Here is a 25,766-nt window from a genome sequence, read left to right as displayed (position 1 = left end):
TCACAGCCTAAACTTTAGTCTGGGATCTCCAGGAATCTTTGGGTACTTCTGGTGAGAAGTTATGTATTGCTATATTCTTTCTTAGGAAAAAAGTGTTTGTCTTGGTAGCAGCTTGATTTAAGATGTTTTCTTTAAGCTTAATATTGTAAATTGTTTCACTGTCTCAGTCTTAATTTGTTTCTGAGTGAATCAAGAATGGCAGGAATTCAGAATGAGTGCACTAAAGCTTTTTTTGATATTAGAGAAATCTTTCTTCACAAATTATTAATTTGTTTTTAAAACATCTCTGCTATCTTTCCTTAAAAGTTTTATTTGGTTTTGCAAAATAGAGTGATAGGTGCTATTTTGAGATCCATGTGTAAACTTTATGAAGGAAGTTTTTGACACGTTTTCTTTCATGTAATTCTTTCTACAGTGTCACAGTACACCTAAAGTTCTTTGGGTTTGCTACTTCTTTCCCTAAGAACCATTTTTTTCTAGTGAACAGCTAAGAGAACAGAGGAAAACAGAACCGACTTTTAAAAATTTCGGTTACTGCTGCCAAGAGGTGGAACAAGAATGTCCACGAGGTGGTAGCAGTCTGTAAGGGAGGGCCGGGAGACGGCTCTGAGCTTCTCGATCCAGGGAAGCAAATATGTATGCCCTGTGTCTCTTGTGCATTATAGTGGAACATTTGCAGTGTACAAGCAGAGTTATTTTAGATCGATTTTTTTGAATTATTTCACTTCGAGGTAATCTCGTGTGAGGTAAAGCAGTGAAGGATAACACAGCATCTCTCTTGTTGGCCCCATAGGCTGGCAGGACATGACTCGAACAAGGATGCCAAGTGCAAATCCATTTTAAAATTGCCAGCGTAAGCTGACATCCAGGACTGTGTGCTGCTGTGAGGCCTTCGAGGGCTTGTTCAGTCCATTTGCTTTTTGTAATCTCCTAATGGCATTCAGAACAGCACAGCCCCATGCAGAGTATTGACTTCCTATATACTCCTTCAGCCCTCTAGGATCTGTTCAGAGTAATGTGAGGGGTTAACTTTATGCTGGCTGGCTTTATGAGAGATCAGATGTCATCCACCCTCCCGGGCTGACATAAAGTTCATGTTAACAGAAAAAGACACTGAAAACTTCATCATGTGCCCTGTCTGATTTGACAGAAGTGCAGTCATATGCCCACACATGATCAAGATTAAATTTGTGCTTGCAGAGTGATTTGGCAGTGTGCAAATCCCTATTAATGTGCATGAAACTACAGTTCTGGGGAAAAAAAAAAAATTTTCTTCAGTTGCTCCTGCTATAATAGAGAAGAGAAAGGGGAGCTTCTGATGGATTACTGGGGCAGACAACTATAGGGATAATTTTGGTCTGGGTTGTAATTAGCAGAAAAGATATAGGAGATTGTTCTCTAGACCATTTTACTGCGAATTCTGGCAGGATGTCATGCTTTTTTGACACCTGGAATTTGTGGGAAGGGGTGTGAGCACTGGCAGCACTAATCTATCCTGTATCTGTTCTACATCATACTTGAGTGAGGTTATTGTGTGTCAACAGGACTTAATGTAAAGGCAACATTCAATTACAACAAAGTTAATTTAAATCTGCAGTGAAGACGAGCCCTGCATTTCTATGTACAAATGCTAGCTGTGCTGTGAATAGCAGCAGTTTCATTTGGGCATGGTGCTCAGATGTGAACGCTCAAACATTTTGCAGCATGCAGTTTAAATCTTTTAAAGCAAGAGAAACGGTGTCAGTACTAGTATTGACTCAACTTTCGTGGTCGTTTTCTTGCTGAGAGCCACAACCAACAGTCTGAACTGCCTTTTCCTCCATGAAGTCCATCTTTTCTACAAGTTTTTCTCCTCAGTGCTAATGATTTAAACACCTATTCATTGGTCAGTAGGACTGTCCCTGGAGGCAAAGAAGTCTAAATGTCACTTAATGTTGCAGAAATGAAGAAAAGGTTTGTACTAGACCACTTTCACCTGGTGCAAACATGCACACATGCTTTAAATTTCTCTCAGTTTCTATAGGACTATTCTTAGTGGTACAGTGAAATGTGCTTATGTTAAACACATTACAGAGGAGGTTCAAAATAAATCATGTCTCGAATTGACCTGATTCCCTTCTCGGCTGCTTTCATTGGGCTATAATACAGCTTATGGAGTGATAAAATGCAGCACTGAAAGTAACAGTTTGGTTTGTTTTTCTCTGATAAAATTGTTGATACATTTTCCTATTTCTGGCTTCATTTCCATGTTTTCCTTTGATTCCGCAATTCTCAAAGGTGCATCCTCCATTTTACAGAAAGCAAACTGTTCAAGAACATATATATTCCAGGTACTTTTAGCTAAATAAAAAATAATATACTCTCTGGATAGTTATACAGCTGGCTCACTTAAGGGATTTTGTAAATGTCTATGAATTTTTACAGGTATTTGAGAAGCTCTTAGTCAAACAAGCTCCTTTAAATACAGTTATTTTTGCTTTGTTCTTTTCTGTTCTTTCCAGATATTTTATTCTCTCGGGCCATCTCACAGCGTCAAATCCCTAGCAGCCAATACTGATTCTTGTGACCACGCTTGGGTTTCTTTTTTATATTTTTCCCGTTTCCCAGCTCAAACTTTAATAAGCCTCCTGGGCTTTCTTTGAAGATTTCGTTTGCAACTCCAAAGAAACCCTTGTGTATTTTGAGTCTTCTGTGTGAATTAAAAAGACAAGTTGACTTTATTTTAAAGACTGAACATAGAACTCTTGAAGATAGCTGGGTACTTGACGCACACCTGAATTCAAGCTTGGTGTATAGAAAAAGTAAAAAATATTTAAAATATTTTTCTACTTTCTTTAACAGATTGCTCTGAGCCTGTTGTTACTGAGTTACAAAGGAGGTCTGTAAATATGTTTCTTTCCCATTTTCCTCCAACTGTTCTTGTTCTTGTATATATACAAAAGTTTTCTCAAATACTTGGGGAATATTTCTAATATTTTTCTTTGTAACCTCATTCTGTTTAAAGTCTTGGCTGAAGTTCTTGAGACATATTCAAACAACCTAAGATCACCTAAAAGAAAATCTGAAATGTTATGGTACAAACTTGGCCTTACAATGTCAGAAAGTTTGCAAACAACAGTATATGCCCTGTTCTGAGGCAACCCTGTTTTAACACAAATGCTTCCCAAAATCATGTTACTGCGTTCCAGCACAAGCCCTTGAGAGACATGGATGATGCTGAGACACTCCTGGAAATGGCTGGGGAAAAAAGGAGTCAGAGAAAAGGGGTGGTGACAGCACATGGGTCTTACTCCTCCAGGGATAGGGAGTGTCTTTTTATTATATGGTTGTGCAGTGCTTAGCACATCAAAGCTTTGAACCCTGTTAAAGGTTTTTGGATATTTTGGGAATGCTAGTAAATACTATTCTATTTAATGACTCATGCTGAAGCAGATGCCTGTGTTTGGTTATATGAATACATCCTTCAACTGCAGTAGTTTTACTGTCTAGATCCCCCTTGGCAGTCATGCTATAGACACCTAAAGTCAGGAGAGATGAATCCCAACCTGGGAGACCTGTACCTTGCTGCCTGTATAACTAAGCATAGAAAGCTGATGTGTAGATGATGCCTAACCCAAGCCCAGTCAGAGGGCTGGGTGCTGCAGGGACTATGGCTCTGGCATACTGAAAGGACTCCTGTAGATTTTTCCTGTTCTATGAATCTGTCATAACCACGCCCACAGAGCCGGACACATCTGGGGCAGAGCATGAGCTCCAGATAATAATCTTTCTCCCTTTTCCCCTCTGGCACATCTTCCCTCCCTGCTCTGTCCTTCCCTTCAGCTAATCCTTGCTGCTGTTCCCAGTGCTGTGCTTGTGCCCACACTGTTTTCTACCCACACTGCTTTCTACCCACACTGCTGTTTTTTCACTGGTTTCACTGATTTTTCACTGGACATTTTTCACTAATGTTTTTCTAAATACAGGGGCAGCAGAAGTAAGAGAAATTCCTTCCTCAGCTTTTGAAATAGAACATAAGACAAGGGTTCACACACCTATTGCTGTGTTTCTAATAACTGCCAACAGTGAACCCTGGGGAAGGATGCAGGGCAAGCCCACAGTGGTACTTGCAGCCTACAGAGGTCTGACTCAAAAGCTTTCTAAATCAAAGACATTATCTTTGAATGACATTGCACAAACAAGGTAGAGACATGGCAGTGGGTCTAAGGTTGATGTGTCCAATCCTTTCTCCACCCTCCTTGCTCTTGACTGGCCATTGCTGGCTGCGTGGCTGTTTTGTAAACTTGGGTTTACTAATAGGAACAACTCAATTATTTTTCCTGTTTTTTTTTTTAAATTAAATCGTAATTAATTTTTTCTATTTATAAACTCCATGGAGATTGGCTATAGTCAGTTGATGAAAGCATTGCCATCAGGGGTGATTAGGGCCTGGTGGGAGACCAATGGTAGCAGGGTTGATGCATCTCAGTGTCAGTGAGTTTGTGACTTGCACTAAAGATTGCCTCTGATTTAATACTCAGCCATCCAGGACATGGATGCCCTGGGATTATGAGTCTCTGAAGAGTCTTGTGTCTTAGGAAGACCTCTATAAGGAACAGTGCAGCCAGAAGGCTTCTTTAGCTCAGAGGTTACACCCCAAAACCGTAAAATGCAGTCTTGATTGTGAACAATGTGACACCAGTGCTGGGAGGAACAGTGACCAACATTCCAAAGCACAAAAATAGGGAGAGAGGCAGTAAGAAAAGCTGATGGGGAAGATGCTTTAGGGAGGGAAAAGTTGAGACATCTGTTTTACAAGAGGGAAGGTGAGCAGACAGTATATGCTTAGTGATAGCAAGCTCTGATCCTCCAGCACTGCATCAATAAACAAGAGCATTTAGAGATCAGCTATCCTGATTGAGTCCTGTTAAGTACCATGAACTCGAATTTACATTTCCACAGCACCAGTGATAGCCTAAAGGCATCTCCCCCGTGCCTCCGAAGCTAACCCAGTTGTTTGCAGTCTGCTTTCCTACCTGACTTAATCTGGAAATGACACCAAGTAATGGAATGACAAATAGATTATTTTTCTGTGGCTTCTTGTACCTGCTATGTTTCTAATGTACCACTCTTACCTTGGGTGGTTTTTTGCTGCTGTACCAGAGCATGGAAAATATTTTGTTATTTGCTCATTTATTTATTTATTGTTCCATTTCTTTATGGAAACATGCTGTGTAGAGGTGATGTGGTCTGTGGAAAATACTCAGCATCCCTTCAGTGATTTCTGGACTAGCACGCTGATGGCATGTCTGTATTTCCTAGCTCAAATGTACTGGAGCTATCTCCAGTTAGAGCTGGAGTACCTGAGCAGTGCTGTGCTGAGACAGCAGTCTGGACCTGCAGGACAGCACAGCAATTTTGCTAGTGACTCCTTTGCTCTGCAGGGAAAATTAGCTGGCCAGGCTGCTGTACTGAGGTGTTAGGCTGTTTCCCAATGCAGAACTAATTTGGTGGGCATTAACTCAGCAACCTTTGCACCAGATTCTGTTGTACAATGCAGTTGTGCTCTGTTGCCTGTTTCTGCACCAAAGAGGTCTGTGATACGACAGACAACATGACAAACACTAACACAGCAGAGGTTATTTTAGTCTCTCTATTGCAAGATAGCTGTATATAGATTAGGACAGTGTGGAGTAGATTTGGTGATACTTAATGAGTCAAGAAGATCTAGGGCTAGCTGGGTAAATCAGCAAAGCAGATCTATAACGCAGAAAACAAACAGTTCAATAATGTTCCTACTTTTAAGATAAAAGCAAAGCCTCTTGACTCACTGAAATGACAACAGTTCAAATAAAGTAGCACTAAAAAGGCGATGAAGCCACTGCACTAGCTTTAAGCTAGCTGGCATGGATGCTGCTAAGAAAATTGGTGCAGCAGCAAGAATTCTGCATGGACTGCAAAATGCTGCTGAAAAGCTATATAAAATCACCATAGGTTCATGTTTCAGCTAGTTGAAACACTTATTGTCCGGAAAGAGGTATGTATCAAAAAGTTCCTGCTCTATAGGTGACTTCATGGACTTTTCTAGACTGCCTCTGATCTTGGATGATTTCTTCTATCTTTTCCCTAAACATTTAAAAACATTTTTCTAATGGACCGCCCATTAAATCAAAGCATAGTGACAAGCATCTTGCTTGCCTTGGTTGTTTTTTCCTGGGCCCTTTAGAAATAGCTCAAGGAATCTCTGGGGATTGTAGACCACAGACTGAAAATCACTTTTTAATTCTCTTTCCTTGTGCCTTGCAGATTTCTGGGACACAGCATGTCCTTCAGCAGAAAAATCAGGGTGATGCCTCACAAATGCTTTCATAGCTTATTTGAGACAGGAAGTATGTATTTTAGGTCAAGATAGTGGGGTATAAACAGCAAAAAGAACCTGATAGGGAGCAAAAGGGCTAAGTGACATTTAGAGTATGATAGTGAGTTATGTTCTTAATTTCTTTTTGCATCTGAAAATTTTCTTTTGAGAGGTGAGATGAGAGGTGAGTTTGTAGAGTAGAAAACACTGACTAGACTTACTCTGCTGTGGCTAAGTTGTTTTTTTTATATTAAATTTGGGTTAGGAACAGTTTGTGGCAGATACTTTCTTCTTCAATTGTATTTTTAACTTTTGGCAAAGTCTCACAGTCTTTAAGTTGTTTATTTTTATAGATTTGAGAAAGCAAAATAAATAAAAACAAGCTATTTGTGCTTGTGTCATTCAAAGTCATGACTATGACTTTCACTGTCAAAACCACGACCCAACAACTCTTTTCCTGCAGTTGTGGAGAGCTTGGATAATACTTGATAGTGCTAAAGGTACAATATATTTTCCCAAAAGCCCCTGGCTTTGCTTCCAGTAAGACAAAGTTCTTACTTTTGGAGCAGTTGCCAAAAGATAAAACTCATGTTATAAGACTGCATTTTTCCAAGTAAGTCCATACCAACAGCTGACATTTCCTAGAGTAGAGATCACTGCTTTCATGTAGGGGGAATTTATCTTGAGATATACACACATCATTGTGGATGAGCATCCCGGACCTCTCTGTGCTGCTTCTGGCACCAGACGCTACAGCATTGCTCCCCTCCTGCATGATGGGGTGGGTCGTGGGAGGCAGCAGGACTTCTTAGGCTCTGCATCCAGATGTCAGGTACTACTAATCCTGTGATTCCTCTTCCATCAGCTTTGGAAAAGTCTCTAGATGTTTCTATGGATGGGGAACTTCCCTGTGTTTCAGTGCCAGTAATGGGAAGCTTGGGAGGGTCTTCACTTGGCACAACCTCACTCAAAATGATTTTACATCAAGGCCTGAGAAGCATGAGCTGGTAGGGCAGAGGTTTTAAGGCTTAGTTTTCACAGAGAATGCCACTGGCATTAAAGGAGCTTTCTGGTATTTCTGGATCTAAAAAGTCCAATAAAAATTTAAACAGGAAAAGCATACTGAAGTCACTCTTATTTTCTGTGTTTACAGCTCTAGTTCTCACAATACACCACAGATATTACTGTCTAACCATACAAGGCTGCATCCTCAATAAGGATATCTCTATGTTAAGGAATTTCTCCTTGAGTTTGGCATGGCCAGGAGCTGAGTGCCCAGCACTGCGTGCAGAGGGGAAGCTGGGCACAGTGAGCCTTGGATGAACAGCAGGCAGGATCAGTACAAGCATGTGGAGAGCCCCAAGAGAGCAGGACGTGTTTGGCAATCACCATCACCATCCTCCAGAGGGAGCTTAAAGGAGACAGTTGAGTACAGTGCATGGGGAGTGAGAACTGGAGAGGGTGCCCACTCACACGCCTGCAGCCTCGCTGCCTCTAGCACTGGAACAAAAGGGATGCCAGGTCAGTCACAGTCTGTGCTCACTGGTACCAACAGCAAGTACAAGGGGTGGCCTTGCTTCTCCAGCTGGACTTTGCACTGAGAGAATAGGGGTGTCCTGGATACCTACTTGTTAATTAAACCTTATTTGCTACAAATAAATTATTAGCATCTCCCTGTTTTGATTCCCACGGGAATCTGCTGTTCTCCCTCTGCTTCTGCTATGTCAGGAGATCCTGCCTTGGAAACGTTTACCCCATCTGAGAGTTAATCACCCAGTTTCTGTTCTAGGTGTGTCCTGCCAGCCTTTCTGAGGCAATAGTTCTCCACCATAGCCTTGCTTTGAGTAACCCATGAAATGTAATATCTCCTCAGTTAAGATATTAATGAGCATGAGGCAGTGTCTCCTGTTTTCACATACCTGGCTAAAATGTTGAACCAACAAACTACCTTATCTTCTCTATAATGTTCCTCCTTGCTAATTGCTTCTTGAAGGCTAAGAACTTTACATCTCTTTCCATAGTAAAGCCCTCAGACTCATTGTTTCAATGAGTTTATCTGGCTTTTACTGTGAGGATCAGCTACCAACACTTCGGAGAAGCCACAAGAGCACCTGTGCTTCTCCCAAGAGCCCAGAAAGTTGGTTTTGCAACCAGTTGCCATAAATGTATGGTGACTTATGAGATCAGTTTAATTTTCAACAGCAGAGGCTCTGACCTTGTGTGTAGGAGATGGCTGTGAAGTGTATTTTTTTAATCTTGAAACTACTGGTAGAACACAGTAATTGGAAAGATTATTTTACCCACCCACAGGAAATTTACTTTATCAACTTCCAGTAACCTCTACTAATCTTAACTATGTCCTATCTGAATTCTTGAAATGCTGCTCTTAAGTAACACTGACTTAAAACAAAAACTACCCTCTCACTGTGTTTTGTAACTGTATTTAAATACAGATCTCTCTAGGTTAGAAAGAATATGGAGTTTTTAGCAGTTTTCAAGTAACAATGTTCTAAACTAGAACACCTAATTTGTAGTTGATTATAACTGGCCAAACAATGAATGACCACTGTCTCTTCCAAGGGAAATATTGAGGAAACTTGCACATGACAGCAAGTAGAATGAGGTGAATTTTTTATGTGTTCTGAGAGGAAAATGCTTCTATTCATTTCTTCATTAGATATGAATGGGTTTGTTGTGTGAACTTCTTGATTAAGGGTACCATAAATAGTAAAGGTTTCTGTAAGTTCAGAAAGTGTCTCTACTGCATCATGAAGGAAAAATTTACCAAGTATTGTGATATATCAGCTCTGGCTCAGGATGTCCTTGAGAATAAATCACTGGAAATACTAGATATGTTAGTAATGTGCTATTATATACGTTCACCTTCTTGTATCTTGTCCTTTGCATCCATTATTGGCCGCAGCTGGAGATGAAGTATTGTGTCTGAGGGACTTTTTGTCTGATTTGGTAGAGACTTTTAATTCTTATGCTTTTCTGAACATTTCTCAGTTAAATCAGAGACTCAGAAGGTAGCAATAAAGCCCTATTTTGCCTGTCCCATGGCAATAGGCTAGAAATTTTGCAATGCCTGTGTCAAGCGCAGTGACATTACTTTAACATTTTAATGCCAATTCTTTCAAATACTTTGCTATGAATATAAGTTATCATATTTAAACACAGCTCTTGCTCATGGGATCCCAACTGTGCACCAATGGTGTTAGATTGTCAAACCTAGCTGGGATTATCCTGATGACGTCCTATACAGTTCTGACTTGAAAACTTCACCACAGATGTTACCGTCTACATATCTATCCTCCACCCCGTCACATAGTCTTGGTTTGAAGACCTACAGGGCACAGATCATGTGGAAAGTTGTTTTTGAGTTTCACTATTTCCTCTGTCAGAAATCAGCAATGTGGTTCTTATCTGAATTTGTCAAACACTAGTTTCCAGCCACCAGATATGATTTTACTTTTGCTGCTTGAAAGTAAGACTCATCTCCTCTTAGAAATGCTTTCCTGTGAAGACATTGCTGGGTCTGATCAAATGGTCTTTTGGCCATCTCTTTAGTAAACCCAAAAGGGGTTAGGGACCCCTGATAGAAAATAATGAAGTTGTTTTGGGTTACTGGGTACTGCTCAGCAGCTGAGCTGCAGCAATGAGTTGTGCTTCTGCTCTGAGCTTGCTGCAAGCAGAGAGGATATGTGCAAGCATAAGCCACCGTGAACTCCAGTTTATTTCGCACTTGGAGCTGCCAAAGAGGTCACCTTCTCAACCCAGTCACTTTTAAAGCTGTAGCAATCCCCTTGCTTTGGATTTTTTTATGAGCCTTGGGCTAATTTACCCTCACTGTGCACATTCAGTGCCTTGTGACAAAGTTCAAGAGACTGAAGGGGCCATGGAGACAGATTTCTCTTCCCATTTTTAAGTAGTCAAAGTGAAGACACATGAAGGGCAGAAAATGGTTTTTGCACTGTTGTGTAGCTCCTGGCCACAATTCCAGCTTGAGAGCAAGCCAGAGGATTTGTGCCATTGGGACCACTTTGGACCTTTATTTGGGGCTCAGAGAGAAATTCCAGGTGGTCCTCACAGTATGACTTTTCTCAGACTTTCAAAAGAGGTGATTTAAATTTTGCTCTGTAATTAATCTATTATAACTAGCAACAACTTCCTCTTGTTTGCAATTTAGTTCAAATTAAATTTCTCTCTATCATTTTTGTCTGCATGAACTTGTGAATCTTGTTTTTAATTGACCAATTTAGGTAGATCAAGAGATAATATTCTTCTAGCAGTAAGCACCCACAGGCTCCAAATTTCCCATGTTAAATCACTGTATTAGCCCTGGGCCAGGGTAGGGTAATATTCCTTCCTGAAGAGTTTATCAAGAGCATCTTGGGTCAGGGTAGCAAATTATTCAGGTTAAACACTGCTTGAAATTCAAATGTTCCTGTGAATGCAGATTTTGTATACACGGAAAAGCTTTGTGCTAAGAGGATATAAAACCATAGTGCTTTTTCAGTCAGGTAGTTCTCTGGTTTGCAGCAGGTTGTTTTGTTTTGGAACCTGACCTGATCCAAAGCCTATGGAAGTCAGTGTAAAAACTCCAAAGAGAATCTTGGCTTTAATTCAAGGAATTAAGTTGTATGCCTTAATGCCATAGGATATTATTGCACTAAAGAGCTTATTAGGATTAAAAATGGGATTAGGTATTACCACGAGTGAATGCAAAGAGTTTACATGGCTGGCATAAAGCTGCAAAGCTTTATTCCACCTTTCAGGGAAATGGAGAAAAGAAAAAAAAATTACATATCACAGCATTACACACAATGAGGTGCATTTCTTGTCTTTCAAAGTGGAGAAATCTGGCACTAATAGTAGGATGTAGAAATAGATAATACTGTATTTTCCAAGGAAGCAGTTCTCACTGAACAGTGAAATGAAAATGTCTCATGTGCTTCCATGCTCTTTGTTTTGAGTTTTAGATTTTTGATTTTTTCCCACATTTATTTTTCCAAATGAGTTTTTGGTTGTGGTTGCTTCATTAGCCCCTAGAAAATCTGCAAAGGACCCCTGGTGCTGCAGGGAAGCATGGAAAAGAGAGGAGAAGAGAGGGCATCTGAAGCAGCTGCTATCAGAGCGAGCAGATGGAGGAGGCAAAAGGCTTTCCTGAAGTGCATTTTCTGGAGGAAAAGAAAGGCAAAGCACATGAGGGAAGAGGCAGAAGTGGGAGGACAGAGGAGCAGGGAGGATGAGAGGGAGAGGAGCAGAGCATGTTGTGCCAGGGAGCATGAATGGTGGCACACAGATGATGTGCCTCAGCCTGGGGAAGAGTTGCTGAGGACTGACACTGCAGACATCTCCACACCACGCTTTTGCAGCACGGGGCGAGTGGGAGGCCCTTGCTGCTGACTTTGCTCTCTGATGGCGGAACAATCCTGTGACAGCAGGAGGTCACTTGGGCTGCCTGGCTTTTGCTGAGGGTGAAGAGCGGGTACAACCACCTTCCTCAGAGGAATCACAGGGGGATAAAGGGGCTGTGAGTCTGAGCCAATGGTTCCTACTTGTCGTCTTCTTTTTTTGAGTTCCCGCAGAGGAATAATAACTCCTGACAGCTATCAGACAGAAGGGATAAAAGTCAGCTCAAATATTTTTCCTCCATCATATCAATGTGTTTTTATTTTTCACTGGTTTGTTTATGTCTTGTTATTGGAAACTTACAGAGGGCTGCTAAACAGAGCTTGCTACGTATGTAGCTTTGATGTTATAATGACTGAGCATGGATTTCATATGAAAAACAAGCTTACTTTCTATATATCACTGTTGTATAGCTTGAGAGACAGCGGCAGTGGAGGTGGCCCAATGTGACTGCCCTGACTCCTGCAGGAACTATGCCTGATTTGTTCCAGATGTTCTCTGCAGGGGATTCTTGGATGCCTTCTACAGTGCAGTCACAAATGTACTCAGTATCAGAGCCTTCCCAGTTCCCATGGGACAAGGGGCCAGCTTTCCCAAGGAAGGTGTTTGTTAGGACTTCTTGATAATAGATACTTGTAATTTTGATGTTATTTGCAGACAGTTTTTCCTTGTTTCATCCTAGCTAATATTTGTCCTTCTTTGTTATCTATATCCTACAGCTACATCCATGTGGGAATCACAATTTCACTTGGCTGTTTCAGGGGGCTGTGCATGCTGGGACAACTTCCCTACTGACTGTGGAGTCCTTACTTCATTTTTATTTTCTCTTCATCTCCTTCTTACAGGAGTTCAAAATGCTGAACAGTTTATCAGCTTCTGTCCTCAAAATGCCTAGAACTGAATGTAGCCTTCTGGTTGGGGATGCAATGGTGTTAAGATCCTCTCAGATTTCTCATAATATAGCTCCTTGTGGTACTATTTAGGTATAGGCAGCTTTAGTCCACAATTTGCTGACCATATTTCGTTCCAGTGTAATAGCTGACTTGCTTTCCCTTTACTCTTGCCTGAGACTAGTGCTTACCAGATCTTCTAGTTTAAGACTTTTGAGTGAAAGGACTTTCCCCTCCATCTGCGTGTTCCTCATTCCAGCTGTCTATATACTGCCATTTTCAAGACTGACTGTGCTGCATCTGTACTATGCCCCCTTTTTAGTAAAGTTCAGCATCCACAGGCTGGAGTAACACGTTGGCTTGGAGTCCAGGATTATTACTAATTTATTAGTACACAGTGATGTACTTACAAAGTATCTAGCATGGAAAGACCTTGATCCCAGAGTGTTTTTGGTAAAAAATGCAGTTGCTAAAGCCAGATCTAATACAATTTGCTGTTTTCCATGTGGTTGGGCTGCTGTTATTTTTCTTCCCTTGCTTACAGACCTGCAGCCAGTACCCCTGGTGCAGACAGATGAAAGCCTGCTATGCCCATGCCAGCAGCTGCCTGGATGGTAAGGTGGCTGTCTGGTGTACAGATTTGGGCTGCCTTGAATCCAGATAGCTTTTGTGAGATGTGGAAAAGAGTTTGCCTTCTCCTTGTGCCTATAAAAACCAATATGGTGTTTTGACGAAGCAAATGGGATTTTGTGCCTCAGGTTACTTGTGAGGCAGAAATTGCTGTATGGCTGAGAAATTGGCCTTGTCTCCCATCTGCAGTGCCCCTTTTCACCCTCTGTAAGCCTGCATAGGTCACACTTCCAAGGGATGTGTTCCAGCAGCCTACATTGGAGGGCATGTTAACAGTCCTGGGATTTCCAGCTCTTGCTCCTGGTGTCCTAACCAGAGGTGAAGGGAAAAAAACCTCCACAGGTTATTGAGTTCTCCTAATAGCACAAGACAGAGATTCTCCCACTAATATTATTCATGTTTACCTATTCTGTCACCCATGATTACATGGTCATTGTGATGGTAGTCTGGAGCTCCCACATTTTGATGTGTTTTTCACCAAGCGCTCTTTCTTCCTGTATGGTTGTGCAGCCACTGTCTCCCAGATAAAGCAAGGTCTCTTGTAAGCAAATTCAGCTTGCTCAGTGGATGCCCTTTGCAGATAGTTTGTGCTTCGTGCGGATGCTTTTCTTCGGTATCATAACAGGCTCAGAGCTCCTGCAAGTGGTCCCTGGCCATCTGCTATACCCTGTCAGGCACAGTCTGCAGGACAGTACACAGTGTACTGCTTTGGCAGGAAGCTTACAAAGCTGAGGCTTCACCACATTGCTTCTCCATGTTCTTGAAAGAATTTTTCCTTCCTGTGCACTTTTCCTGTGCTGACCACTGTCCTGACCAAGCTCTCAGGGTACCAAAAGCATTCTTCGCTCCCATTGTCCTCCTGACTAAAGTCCTGCTCTTCATAGGGCAGCATAATTCATTTATTTCTATCATATCCCTGGTCTGCTCTGCCATAGGTACAGTCTGGTGTATGTTGTGTATGTGCTGGTGATTGTTATGTTCAGCTATTTCATTTAAAGCCTCAGGAATGTGAGAGGCCCTCAGGAAAATGCCAAAGTGTTTGAAAATTCCTGAAGTCAATGAGCCTTCATAGTGAAGGCATTCTCTTCTCCCAGCAGGAGCAGCAAGGACCAAAATTCTCACCACATTTATGCTAAACTTCAAGAAGAGGAACCACATAAAAAGTGAGAGCATTTGTTAAATGTAAGGAAAAAAGCTGCAACTGATAGAATGAAATCCTTATGTACTCCCAGCACAGAGGCTTCAGCCATCTTACTCCCTCTAGGTGGATCACAGTTGGTGTGGGAAAAGCCTAGAGCCATAAGTGCTCCCTGCCTTGGCCTGTCAGGACAAACTTTGGAGGTGCAGGTGCCCAACATTAGGGTACTAAGCTGATCCCAGACTTAAAAACACTGACAGCACTATGAGGACTGGGAATAAGGTTTCAAAGTTAAGCAGTCTGATATGAGGAAATTCCAGGGTTGAGCACATTTATAAGCATGTGACAGTATCTTTTATTTTCATTGCATGATCTTCTGTTCTTTTGTTTCAAATCTGTCTTGATTTGCATCACAGTGGTGTGGTAATGCTGAAACAGACTGTTGGCTGGCATAACCTCCCCACCCTATGAGGCTTTCCATAAATGTTCTCAAAAATACAGACTTGTTGTTCCTTAGAGCTCCAGGCTGAGGCCCTGGATTTTACTGTCTAAGACCTGACTCAGAGAGAATGAGATTCGCTGATGAGCACTCATAGCTGCAACCACAACCAATGACAGCTGTATTTTAAACACCAAGATAAAATGTTCAGTAGTCTGAAAAATCAGGTATTGGAGACCTAAAAGTGGTGGGCACTCTTGACATTAATTTTTCTAACTCTCAAAATCCCATTTATAAAATAGAAAAATGTCCTACAAAACACAGAGTGATATTGTCAGAGTACATTTGTTAGTCCATACCATATTGATCAATACCACAGGAAAATGTAACAGTGGCTTGATATTGAGTGAGGTGCTGACTTGAAAACTGTTGTAGGATGGGAATGTTGCACTAAGCATCTTCAGATCTCCTGAAGAATCCAACTAACACTGAAGGTTTAGGGTTTTCTTAGTTTATTTATTTATTTATTTATTTATTTTTTATTTTTAGTTGAGATTCCTGAGGTGATTTAGATACTGGGTGGGGAGGGGGGACTGTGAAAGCAAGACAAGTGCTTCTGACTTTTCCAAAGGTTCATTCTTCTTTTCTTGCAGAGATTTGGGTTTAATTAACTTTCTCACTAGAGTCAGAAACTGAGGTCAGTGTGGATGGGACTCTAAAGTTGCAAGAAGATGTTTTTCTGGCTTTCAAAGTGTTGTTGGGAAGGGATTTATAAAAAGCCCCCACAAAGCGACTCCTGGACAATTCGCATTTGTATCTTATAGGATAGAGAACATTCAAAGACAAAAGATTTTCAATTGGACACTCAGTGATGAGTTGCAAGAAAAAAACTCCAAAGACGGCACAAAAGAAAATATTTCTAAGACTGAGACTTGACAGCATAACACCAGGAGGCAGTTGAACTTGACAAACTTGAAACCCCTATGAACACTTAGTTCAGCAACAGCAAGAAGCAAGAGGAGATGAGTGTTTGCATTCACATTTGTAATTTTTTGCTACAGGGTAGAAACATGCTGATGTTCAGTTGCAAAAAGAGTCCCAGAAGAGGTAACTGGCCAAAAGATTTCAGCCCTAAGGAAACCATATGCACCACTTTTGGGAGAACACACCAGTCATCACTCAGAGAAAAACGGTTTCTCAGATGTTATCAAAGTCAGTCTTTATTGTCTATTGTTTGGAGATAAATAGCTGGTTTTCTCCAATGAGAAGTGGTGAGTGACTTTCTGAGCTTTCCCCAGGAAAGTATTTCAGAGTGAAAAGCTAAGTCATCTGCCCTTCTCTGGTTATATTTTTTAAGCAAGTCAGACTACATTCCTAGGATTTTTAAAACATTTTTTATTAATTTTTATTCCTTTTGACATGTTTTTTATAGTAAAAGAACAGAGAATAACATATTACAATGTATATAGACTGAAATCCTTCAATAAGATACTTTTAACACATTTGCTTTCTTGCACCATAGCCATCTCTCACTGAAAAATGGAACTTTCAGGAATTACAGGTCATTAGAAAAAACTCAGGATCTCAGACAAAACAACTGTGAGGGTGTTTTAAGACTCCTAAGTCTCAAAATTCCTTACAAGTAAAGGAATGAATGCAATCCCTATTAATGAATAGAAATTATTTTTAAAATAACTAATAAACTGTGTTGACTCAAAGCATCCATCTTCTGATACAGCTCAATAGCCAGGCATGAGAGCTGAGATGTGTGTGCATTCCTGCTGGACTCCTCTAGGAAGGAGAATGGAGTAGTTCTCTGATGGGAACTAGGGATATGGCAATTAGATGTGGAACTACACCAGGACCCTCCCATTGGCTCAAAAGCTTCAGTTCCTGGATTAAGGAGAATTTTGCTTTTACTCCAGTATTTTCTGACAGAATATCTCACTATCTTTGGACCGTTTTCCCAAGGCCTGAGATGAAAACGGAGAAAAATTTTCTCCTCTCATTGTTCTCCTGCTTAAAAAACCTTAAAAGAAGGGAAAACTCAATGATAATAGAGGCAATCAGCGTGCAGGATCCAAAACTGGATCCAGTGGGTCTTTTCCCAGAGAGAAGAGGACAGACTGAGAAGGTGCAGTAAGGATCATATGATACAGGATGGCATAACGTGAGGGAAAGCATGAGAGCATTGCCATAGGAACTACATCTAAGTACAGAAAGAGAGGGCTAGCACATGAGCTTGAAAAAAATGAAATCAGTCCCCTACAGTAAAAGCTAAATAAAACATAATCTACATAAAGAACACTTAGGGAAAGAAGAAAAGCATTAAAAGGTGAGAAAGGCAGGAGAGATTGGAAGTAAGTGGAAAGTACAGACTGCTTCAGGAAAATAGCTGTGGGCTGCAATTAGCTAAATGGTACATGACTTCTGTGCTGTGAGAGTGTTGTGGTTCTGAACCACTCTGTGGTTTACTAGTGTTTCTAATGGCAGGAGTGCTGAATAATGAAAGCTGTACTCTTGACTGCCAACAGGAATTAATTTCCTTTAGTTTTTGGTGCTGAAGCTATATTTTAACCAAAAGCGGCTAGCTTTTGTTTCTGGAATAACAGTAGCAGATAACTATAGCGCTGCCATGGATTTGTAGTGATGCTTTATGTGTGGGGATCAATCGTTTAGACAGGATTTGCTCTTCTCTTCACAATCACTGCTTGCTCCCATGAACATGTTCAGCATAGGAAAGATAAGATGGGGGGAGGCAGTTCTTATGCAATGAGGCTTGTCAAGCTAAAGGCAATGATTAAAAATTTTATCTCCTCTTATGCATATTATGTAGCTACAACAAATCTGCTCCTTGCCTACAAACAAAACAAAAGCCTTTCCTGAATGGCAGGGCAGTAGGAAATCTTGGTGCCTTCCCCAAACATTTAAGTGGTTATGGGTGCCTGGCCACTCCTCAGCATTCAGGCTACCAGAGACCAGGAGACACAGATCAATAGCATTAACTGGATTCACTCCATGCTTGCCTGCATGTACTCATCCCACCCTTCTCTTGCCTCCTCACTTGCTCTGCTGTTACCTCTCACTGGGGACACCATTTGCCTGCTTGTCCAGACAAGCTCCAGAGCTTGAAGTTGCCAGAGGAAGAAAGAAAAGCCTTCCTGTTTATGGGGGGCAGTGTGAAGGGAGACTTGTACCATGCTAAATACAGGGAAGAGGGAGAAGTTAATGCAATACCATTTTCTGCTGGCAGTCTGCTGACAGATCATAATGATTCTCTCTCTTCCTAACCAGCAGCAAGCATGTCTTGGGGAGCAAATGTCTCAAGTAAGTATGTCTGGGCATGGGGACAGTGCAAGTGTCATACAGGGCATCCCATCAAAGGAGAGAAAACACAACGTCATTTGGAGTGCTGCTTCTTTGGAATTGCAACCACAAAGGAATGAATAAGAGGATTAATTCACTTAGCTATTGATCTCAGACACACATATTTTCACTTAACATTATAACAGCCAGACTTTCATGGCTTGTGGGCAGTACAGCAGATACAGCATTTGCGAGCCCTTATTCCCATTTGCTGATGAGGTAAATCTTAGCAGCACATTGCTTATGGTGAACCCCTGGAGAAGATTCTTCTATGGAAAGATTGACTAATGTCTGGACTGGAGACTCTAAAGCTGTTCTCTACAGATGTACTCTCAGCAAATGATTGGTGGCCCAAATAACATGGAGACCTACCCATGGAAATTCTATACAGAAAGCTGTCAGGGAGGGAAGGAAGAAAACAGAATAGGCTTGATATAATTAGGTCTGCACACAATGTCTCAGCTAATCAGGGACAAAGTTCAAATACAGCCTCCCTGTATCTCCATAAATATTGAATATCTATGACAGTGAGAGAGGAAATAATATAGTGCAGGGAGACATTAAGACATTTTTCATGGTTTCATCACATGGAACACGAGGTCTGCTCAGGGTCCCAAATAACTTTGCCAAATTAATCTGCAAAGGACGTTCTCATAACTAGCTCTTACAAAACCACTCTGCCCATAAGTGGGTGGATGCAAGGGCCAAAAATAAGTGTCAAAGGTGGTAAAGACCATGCTGAAATCTGTGGAGTCACCAGGTGACACCAGTAGAGATGCTGACACGTTAGATGATCCCAAACTGGGCCAGCTCGTGCAGTTCCAGATGGCTGAAAGCTTCCCATGGGCAAATCACTGTGATATCTGCAAAAGAGAGAAAATTAGAAATGAGTTCTGGTCCCTGCATTCCTTTTATTTATTTTTTATTAATGGAAAGGCTGATTTATTCAGGAAACATTAAGAAGAATGAGACTCCACCTGAAGGTTAAATGAGCAGTTGAGCATTTCAAATCTTACACTACCTGTCAGACCAAACCAGATCAGTGTATTTTTCTCTCTGTGAGAAAAATCAAGCCAGCATTTCCTACAGTCTCTTCAGTGACTATGTAAACTGGTGTAAAAATTCATTCCAATTATGTGGTCTCTACTATTCTTATAAACTATCTGTAACCAAAATGTGATCTCCTTGAAGATGTGCAGCTTTAAATCTGATGATGAATAATTTGGTCTACGGGTTCTGTAACTCTCTTTTTAACAATACCTACAAAGCTCTGACTGGCTACAGCTCATCCAGTGCATGTTTCTCAATCCCAGATGGGTACATAAAATTCTTAAAATTAGGATTCTGATGACAACACAAATACTTAACCATCTGGGATTTAGTTCCTGTGATTTTTGGTATTAATAGCTTGGCATTTAACATTTCTTTGAGAACCTCATGCTGCTGAAATTCTTAGCTAGAGTATTAGCAGAAAACAAACAAGCACTTTAACAGCCAAATGTGAGTATTGAGAAATTGAAGCATGTCTAAATGGCCTTTCTGTCTAGTAGTGTATGAGAGCATAAGCATGAACATAGCAGCTTGCAGAGGTAGTACTAGCCTTTCCAGGTGACCCTGAGAGCTGCAGAGAGACCAGGGAAAAAAAGAGGTCACCCCAGAATCCTCTCTCATCATTAAGTTTGTCTGCACTTGTGTTAAAGCAGGGCATGACAACAGCATCCTGCACAACTTACCTGTGCCCAGTCCCTCCATGCCTGGGATGTCATCTCCAAACCTAGGAGAGAAAAGAGCAGGTAAGGAGTGAGTTCGGGCCAGCAGCAAGGATAGGGGAGCTGCCCTGAACCCCCAGCCAAGGAATGAGAATGGTGGGTGGGCAGCAGAAGAAGGGAAGCAGCTCTAGGTTGAAGAGCTGATGGCACCAAGGGGCAGGAGGAAGCCTTCTGGCTCCTTGCCTGAGCAAAGATGGTATTGCAGAAGCCCAGCTTAGAGTGGGGAGCCACCCAACTAGCATGGTTTCTTCTCTTTCCAAAATTCCCTTACCCTCTTACTCCTTTTTTGGGAGGCTTGCTCTTGAACTGCCTTGTCTGTCTCTGCTTGAACTTGGGAGGCCCCTTGCGTGGTGTGGTGGAACCAGCTGGAGCAGCATCTCCAGTGTTGAGGGTGGCAGCTGGGGTCTCACTCATCGCTGGGCTGTGTGCAGCAGGCACGCACCTCTCTCAGATCCCTCTGTCTGCAAGATAACAGCAAGAACTGACACAACACTCTGGTTATCTCTGCTTATCTCTTCTAGGTATCAGTAGTCAGTTGACAGAATTATGGAAAATATAATTGTGACAGGATTAAAGTTAATGATATTAAAGATAAAGAAAGATTGTAATGCATACAAATTAAGCAGGGTAGCACTGCCTTTCATCTGGCATGCTAGAATTAAGATGTCAAACGAAGAACACTTGAGCTAAGGCCAAAAAACACTTAACCCCACGGTGCAATGACTTGCAAAGTCATGGGGACTCACACCTTCTTTTGTCTCAAACACATCTGGACTCTTGGAGACAGGTTGATGCAGCGGCTTGCCACACAGTTTTGGTAAAATAGAAAACTTAATGCTGATGTTGTTTGTTTTCTAGTTAGCCTTGGAATAGCAGTGCTGATGTTTTTACTGACTAGGAACGACAAAGACACATGCATGGCTTAGAGAAATATCCTGTCTTTGGGAATGATCATGATATACTTCATCTGTTCTTATACCTGTACCTAAGCACTATCTGATGAATACTGATGGACATGGGATGTTGAGCTAGATGGGCCCTTTATCTGGGTGGAGCTGCTGTTAGGGTTTCATGATTGTCAATACCAAACTTATGGGAAATAGCACAGGATTGTTGAAAGATTATAGAGAAAGCTAAGGCTTGGAGACAGTCTTTTATGCAGAAGTTAATTATGCAGGATTTAGCAGAGTATTTAGAAGAGTAACTTTCCCCAGGATGTGGCCATTTTGATATTTTTGAAAATTATATTACATACGCTGACCTCTCTTCATGACACTGTACATGAGCCAAGCTCCACTTCACAGGGGCTAAACAGTTCTTAGGGAGCAATTTTTGTTTGGGAGACACCTCTCCTGCCTTAGAGGGCCGAACTGCTGCACTCTGAACTTTTTGCTTCCTTCCCTGAGAAAACAGCAATAAGTCTCAGAAATGCCCAAAGGGGAGCTTCCAGCCCTTCATTAAATTTTGTCTAATTAGTATGGTAGAATGGTCTGAGCAAGTGTATTTATGGATAAAAATAAATGCAATTTTTTTCTCCCTTCCTTGAAGTCACGTTCTTCCTCGTGACTGCTACATATCTCCTATCTCCAGGTGTTCGTCCCTGTGCATCCAGGCTGATATAATCACTGATGGAATTACCTTCAGGATTTGGTACTAAAGACTAATCTCATTATATCACCATAGTACTCTGGCTTAATCCCCAACATCACCTGCCGCGACACTTGGGACTTTTAATCTCAGAACTATAAATGCCATCAAAGATTTTCTTTTCCTTAATCTAAAGAGGGTTCATGTATTTGACTGTCCAGAAATAGCCAGAGTGCTGGAAAGCAAAGCCTGAGATAGAAAGAGAAAGATCATCTGAGCAATCTTCCCGTGTCACTTGCACATCAGTGCAAGGTGAAGAGCCATATTTCTGTATTCGTGGCAGTCTAGGAATACTTCACCCAGGACATCTTTCCATCTGTGGTGGCAGAAGGATGGTTCCAAATGATAGTTCTTCTGTCACTTGTGGTCAGGCTTCTGTCTCAGCTGTAATATCCCAAGCAAGAGACTGGACAGGTTCCAGCAGCCCCAAATGGAGCAGCAGATGGTTGTGTCTGCAGCTGAAGTATGCACAGATGCTATTCCTCCGCAAGTAACACAATGCTTCCTAAGCACACGCTGTGCCCACAAACACAGGGATCAGCTCAAACTGTAGAAGTCACTTCTTTGCCTGCCATCTCTGAAGCACCTGAATAGTCTCCCAATATTTACAGCTTTATCCCCACAGCGGGGTGTTAGGACAGGCAAACAGTGTCACCTTCATCTGTTACAGAATGAGATTGGGGGTACAGTGATAGGTATCACCTGGACTGCACTGCCGGATTTCATCCTTGCTGGTGATGAAATCTTTTGACTCATGGTTTTTTAGAGCCAAACTGAGAGGTGAAGGCACTTTGGCTCAAAAATAAAGACAGAATTTGGTGCCTCACTGTTACTCAGCATGGGAGAAATTCAGATGGTACTGCCCTACAACAAAATGCTTTGCATCAAAAAACTGCTTCATTTTTAGCATGTCTGCTAATGCCCAAAGTATATTATTATGCTACTGTCTCAGGTGCAATTCTCATTAGTAGGTTATCTGTCTGCATTAGATACCCTTCCTGTACTACAAGGCACACGCATCCACTTTTAAGCACCATGTCAATCTGACATCAGAGATACCTAGCATCCCTCTCAAGGGCTACTGCCAAAAGTACAACAGAAAAAACAAACCAACTAACAGATCTCCATCCCTTAGGACTGACATCCAAAATTTGCAAGATGCATTTGAGGTCCATCTCCAACTGAATTCTTCCCCTGCTTCACCAACCCCTGCTGTCTGCCAGCATGATACCTTAATCACAAAAATGTCTTTGAGGGTCCACACCTTGTTCCTGACCTTTACTTAACAGATGAATAGCTAAGGGGAAGATTCGGTACTTGGAGTTTCCTTTTCCCCCAATCCAAACTAGTTGTATCCATCTACCAGCTACTCAATAACCCAGGATTTGATAGGAAAAATTATCTGCCCAAATCACACTTCATCCTCTCTCACCTGTATGAATTCAAAAAAGAGCACTCAATGAAACTTTCAGTAAGGGACAATTCTAACTTCTCCCTTACTAACTTCCCTCTCCCCATTCTCTCCATGCATCACTAAAAGATTTGACCGAGGATGGAAAACAACCTTAATGCCACAGAACAACCATATTTTGCAGTAGGAATCAAGCTGCTCTCTCACCACTGAGCTAGTGGTGCACAGTCAGATTTCTCCATTCATGCTGGAATGGGCCCTGACCCACAGCATGGAATCTACCCCAGTTCCCACATCTTGGAAACCAATTGCCCCTACACACAGCCAGACCAGCACCCCAGGATCACAGATATGAAAGAAATGCCAATAGCATCTTCTTCACAGCCTTCTGTCTTACCGTACCTGGTTACTCAAATAGTCCTTGGTATCAGATCAAATGTTTTGAGTCTCCTCTAGATCTCTGCAATTGCTATGATGATTCCTCCCAGTGCTTCCTTGGCTGCCAGATCTCTTTTGCTTCTGCCAGCACTGGGGTGCAGCTCCTGGACAAGAGCTGATGGCTGTGGATGCAAAGGCTGTTGAGGCATAAGATCCTCTGCCATGCACTTCCTCTGCCCCCTCCTCTGACAAGGTGTTACTTAATTGCCCCTGACAGCATTTTTGCTCAGATAGGGTTTAATCCTCTGGGCAAGAGCTTTGCTTGCGTGGGAATGCTAATTATACCTAATACACATTAATGGGCTTATCTCAGTTGCGTCAGAAATCCCACCTCTAGGTTGTTGTCCAGGTTAATCATCCTTATTTTAATTTTCTTCGAATTTAAAGGGGCTTGAATACTACTGACAAATGCTGACTCTTTAATCTGTCCTGTCCTTAATCTCTGATTCTCTGTGGAAAATGTCCCTGGTAGATAATGTAGATGCCTCACTTGATCTTCTTCAGACAGTTTTGGTGTAGGAACTCATCTTCCCCTGTCCAAAACATTCAAAAATACAGACTTCTCCATGTGTGCTTGCCTTATGCTGTCTCAGGGGTGTCAGACACAGAACCTCCCTGAGCCATGGCACTCCATTCAGGGATACATGGGAAGTAGACAGCAACCAGGAGGAAATACCCTTGTTTGCACATTCTTTTTGATGGACTTCTTGCGTGCTCAGCTCCTGACCTCATAAGAGCCACTAGCATCATCCTTGCAGGCAAGCTTTCAACAGGAAGTATTGTATCCAGTGTAAGATGCCTTTGAGGAGTCTCATAGCTCCAGTCTCAGTTGCTTGAGCTGGCTAATCATAGTGATGGAAAAAGTCCACGCAAGTCCAGCCCTTTCTGCTCCTGTGTTTTACACAGGATCTCAAACCCTTCATTCTAGCAGCTGTTTTAAGACCAAGAACAGGTGAAAGAGAATGCACTCTGAAAGACAGAAACTCATTTAAAGTAGAACTATATTCCCAAATGGAAATAATTTGAAAGACTATCCTAGTTGAAAGAAGGGATTCAGTAACACCAGAGGTACAGCATCACAGGTTACAAACTCCCCACTGATGTTTCCTGCATGTACAGCTGGGCAGCACAGCAGGAAACACCAGCTGCCTGTCCCAGCTGCTCCTCAGGAGCCCCCTGATGCTGCTCACATGTAGGCTCAGCAAGTTGCAGACACAAGCCAAGGGGGTTCCAGGGAACCCTGACCAAGGAGTGCCCAGCATGAGAAAATAAGCAGCCTTGCAGAGAGCAAAGCTGCTTGTACAGCCAGGAAACTGAGCTCCAGCACCTGCCCTAATGTTAGAGGAAACAGAAAACAAACACAGAAGAACCACAACTTCCTCTCCTAGCTACTGGATCTGTTCGCGCTCTCCAAGTTCAAACATCCAGATTTTCTTCCCCATAGGGTTTTTTACGGACTTTTCTCTCCCCTTGGTTTTGTAGCCAGTTCCTTTTTCATCCCCCTGCCCCCCTTATTGATTTGAGCTCCTGGAGAACACTTACATTACCAAAGGCTCCTCTTCCAAATCATTCAACTCCTGTCCTGCAGCCTGTGTAGAAAGAGTCTCGAGGTGTCCTTTCTCCTCCAGATATACCCTGCCACCAGGTGACATCAGGACATCAGTCGTGGGCGGGTGCCTACGTGGCGCAAGGAGGTGGGGGGAGCACTGGAAGACCAGCACTGTGCAGGCACAGCTTTGACAAGGTCTAGGGGAGCAACAGAGCCTTGGCACACTCTTGAGGGGTGATGTGCCACTTTCTGCAAGAAAAGTGGCTTCTCTGGAGCTCCTGAGGTGAGATCTCTGGAGAAGCAAAGAGAAATAAAGAAATAACCTGCGCTTTGAGCAATGCTGCTGCTTGGGAAAACACACTCACACACTCGTGTCTGCACATGTCAGAGTAGGAAGGATTTGGTCCTAATCACCCCCTATCCCTCCCCTCTGCTGGTGAACGCCTGGAGAGGTTTCCAGTAAACTTCTTGGCAATGTTGCAAAGGTGAAGACGCCTTACAGAGCAATGTATGCAAACAACCCAATGTCAACAGCCCTGAGTCTGCTCAAGGGAATCATAGGGAATGCTGCTGAGATGCTATGCAGGGTCTTGGTGAAGCAGCTGGAAAGGCAGTGGAAGAAGGGGGAACCTTTGTGTTGCTCGTGGGTGGCCAGCCAAGGGGGTGGCCTGTCACCTCTGAGAACCAACAGAGGTGACAGGCTGAGGGTAACAGCTAGGTTGCATCTGGGTACCTGT

General features: G+C 42.2%; 1 protein-coding gene across 2 annotated transcripts; it reads right to left on the bottom strand.

Moving 5' to 3' along the window:
- Positions 1 to 16,064: 16,064 nt before the first annotated feature.
- On the bottom strand, positions 16,065 to 25,318 carry PDE6H (phosphodiesterase 6H). 2 transcript variants are annotated; one of them, XM_064655258.1, is made up of 4 exons: positions 25,023 to 25,318; positions 20,256 to 20,445; positions 19,949 to 19,989; positions 16,065 to 19,078 (listed from the first exon to the last, which is right to left on the bottom strand). In XM_064655258.1, the coding sequence occupies exons 2-4, from the start codon at positions 20,396 to 20,398 to the stop codon at positions 19,002 to 19,004; spliced, it is 261 nt and encodes an 86-aa protein (XP_064511328.1). In that variant the 5' UTR covers positions 20,399 to 20,445; positions 25,023 to 25,318; the 3' UTR covers positions 16,065 to 19,001. The 2 variants fall into 2 exon arrangements, with proteins under 2 accessions (XP_064511328.1, XP_064511327.1); XM_064655257.1 differs by lacking the exon at positions 25,023 to 25,318 and adding an exon at positions 23,445 to 24,146.
- Positions 25,319 to 25,766: the final 448 nt, after the last annotated feature.

This window comes from Pseudopipra pipra, chromosome 5, assembly GCF_036250125.1.
Source record: "Pseudopipra pipra isolate bDixPip1 chromosome 5, bDixPip1.hap1, whole genome shotgun sequence".
Classification (NCBI taxonomy): Eukaryota; Metazoa; Chordata; class Aves; order Passeriformes; family Pipridae; genus Pseudopipra; species Pseudopipra pipra.
This window is presented reverse-complemented; position numbering and strand designations above follow the sequence as displayed.

Coding starts and splice junctions, on each gene's coding strand:
- PDE6H (XM_064655258.1), bottom strand. CDS start 20,398: ATGAGTGAGACCCCAGCTGCCACCCTCAACACTGGAGATGCTGCTCCA. Junction 19,990..20,255: donor CCCAAAAAAGGAGTAAGAGG/GTAAGGGAATTT, acceptor TTTCTCTCCTAG/GTTTGGAGATGACATCCCAG. Junction 19,079..19,948: donor CATGGAGGGACTGGGCACAG/GTAAGTTGTGCA, acceptor TCTCTTTTGCAG/ATATCACAGTGATTTGCCCA.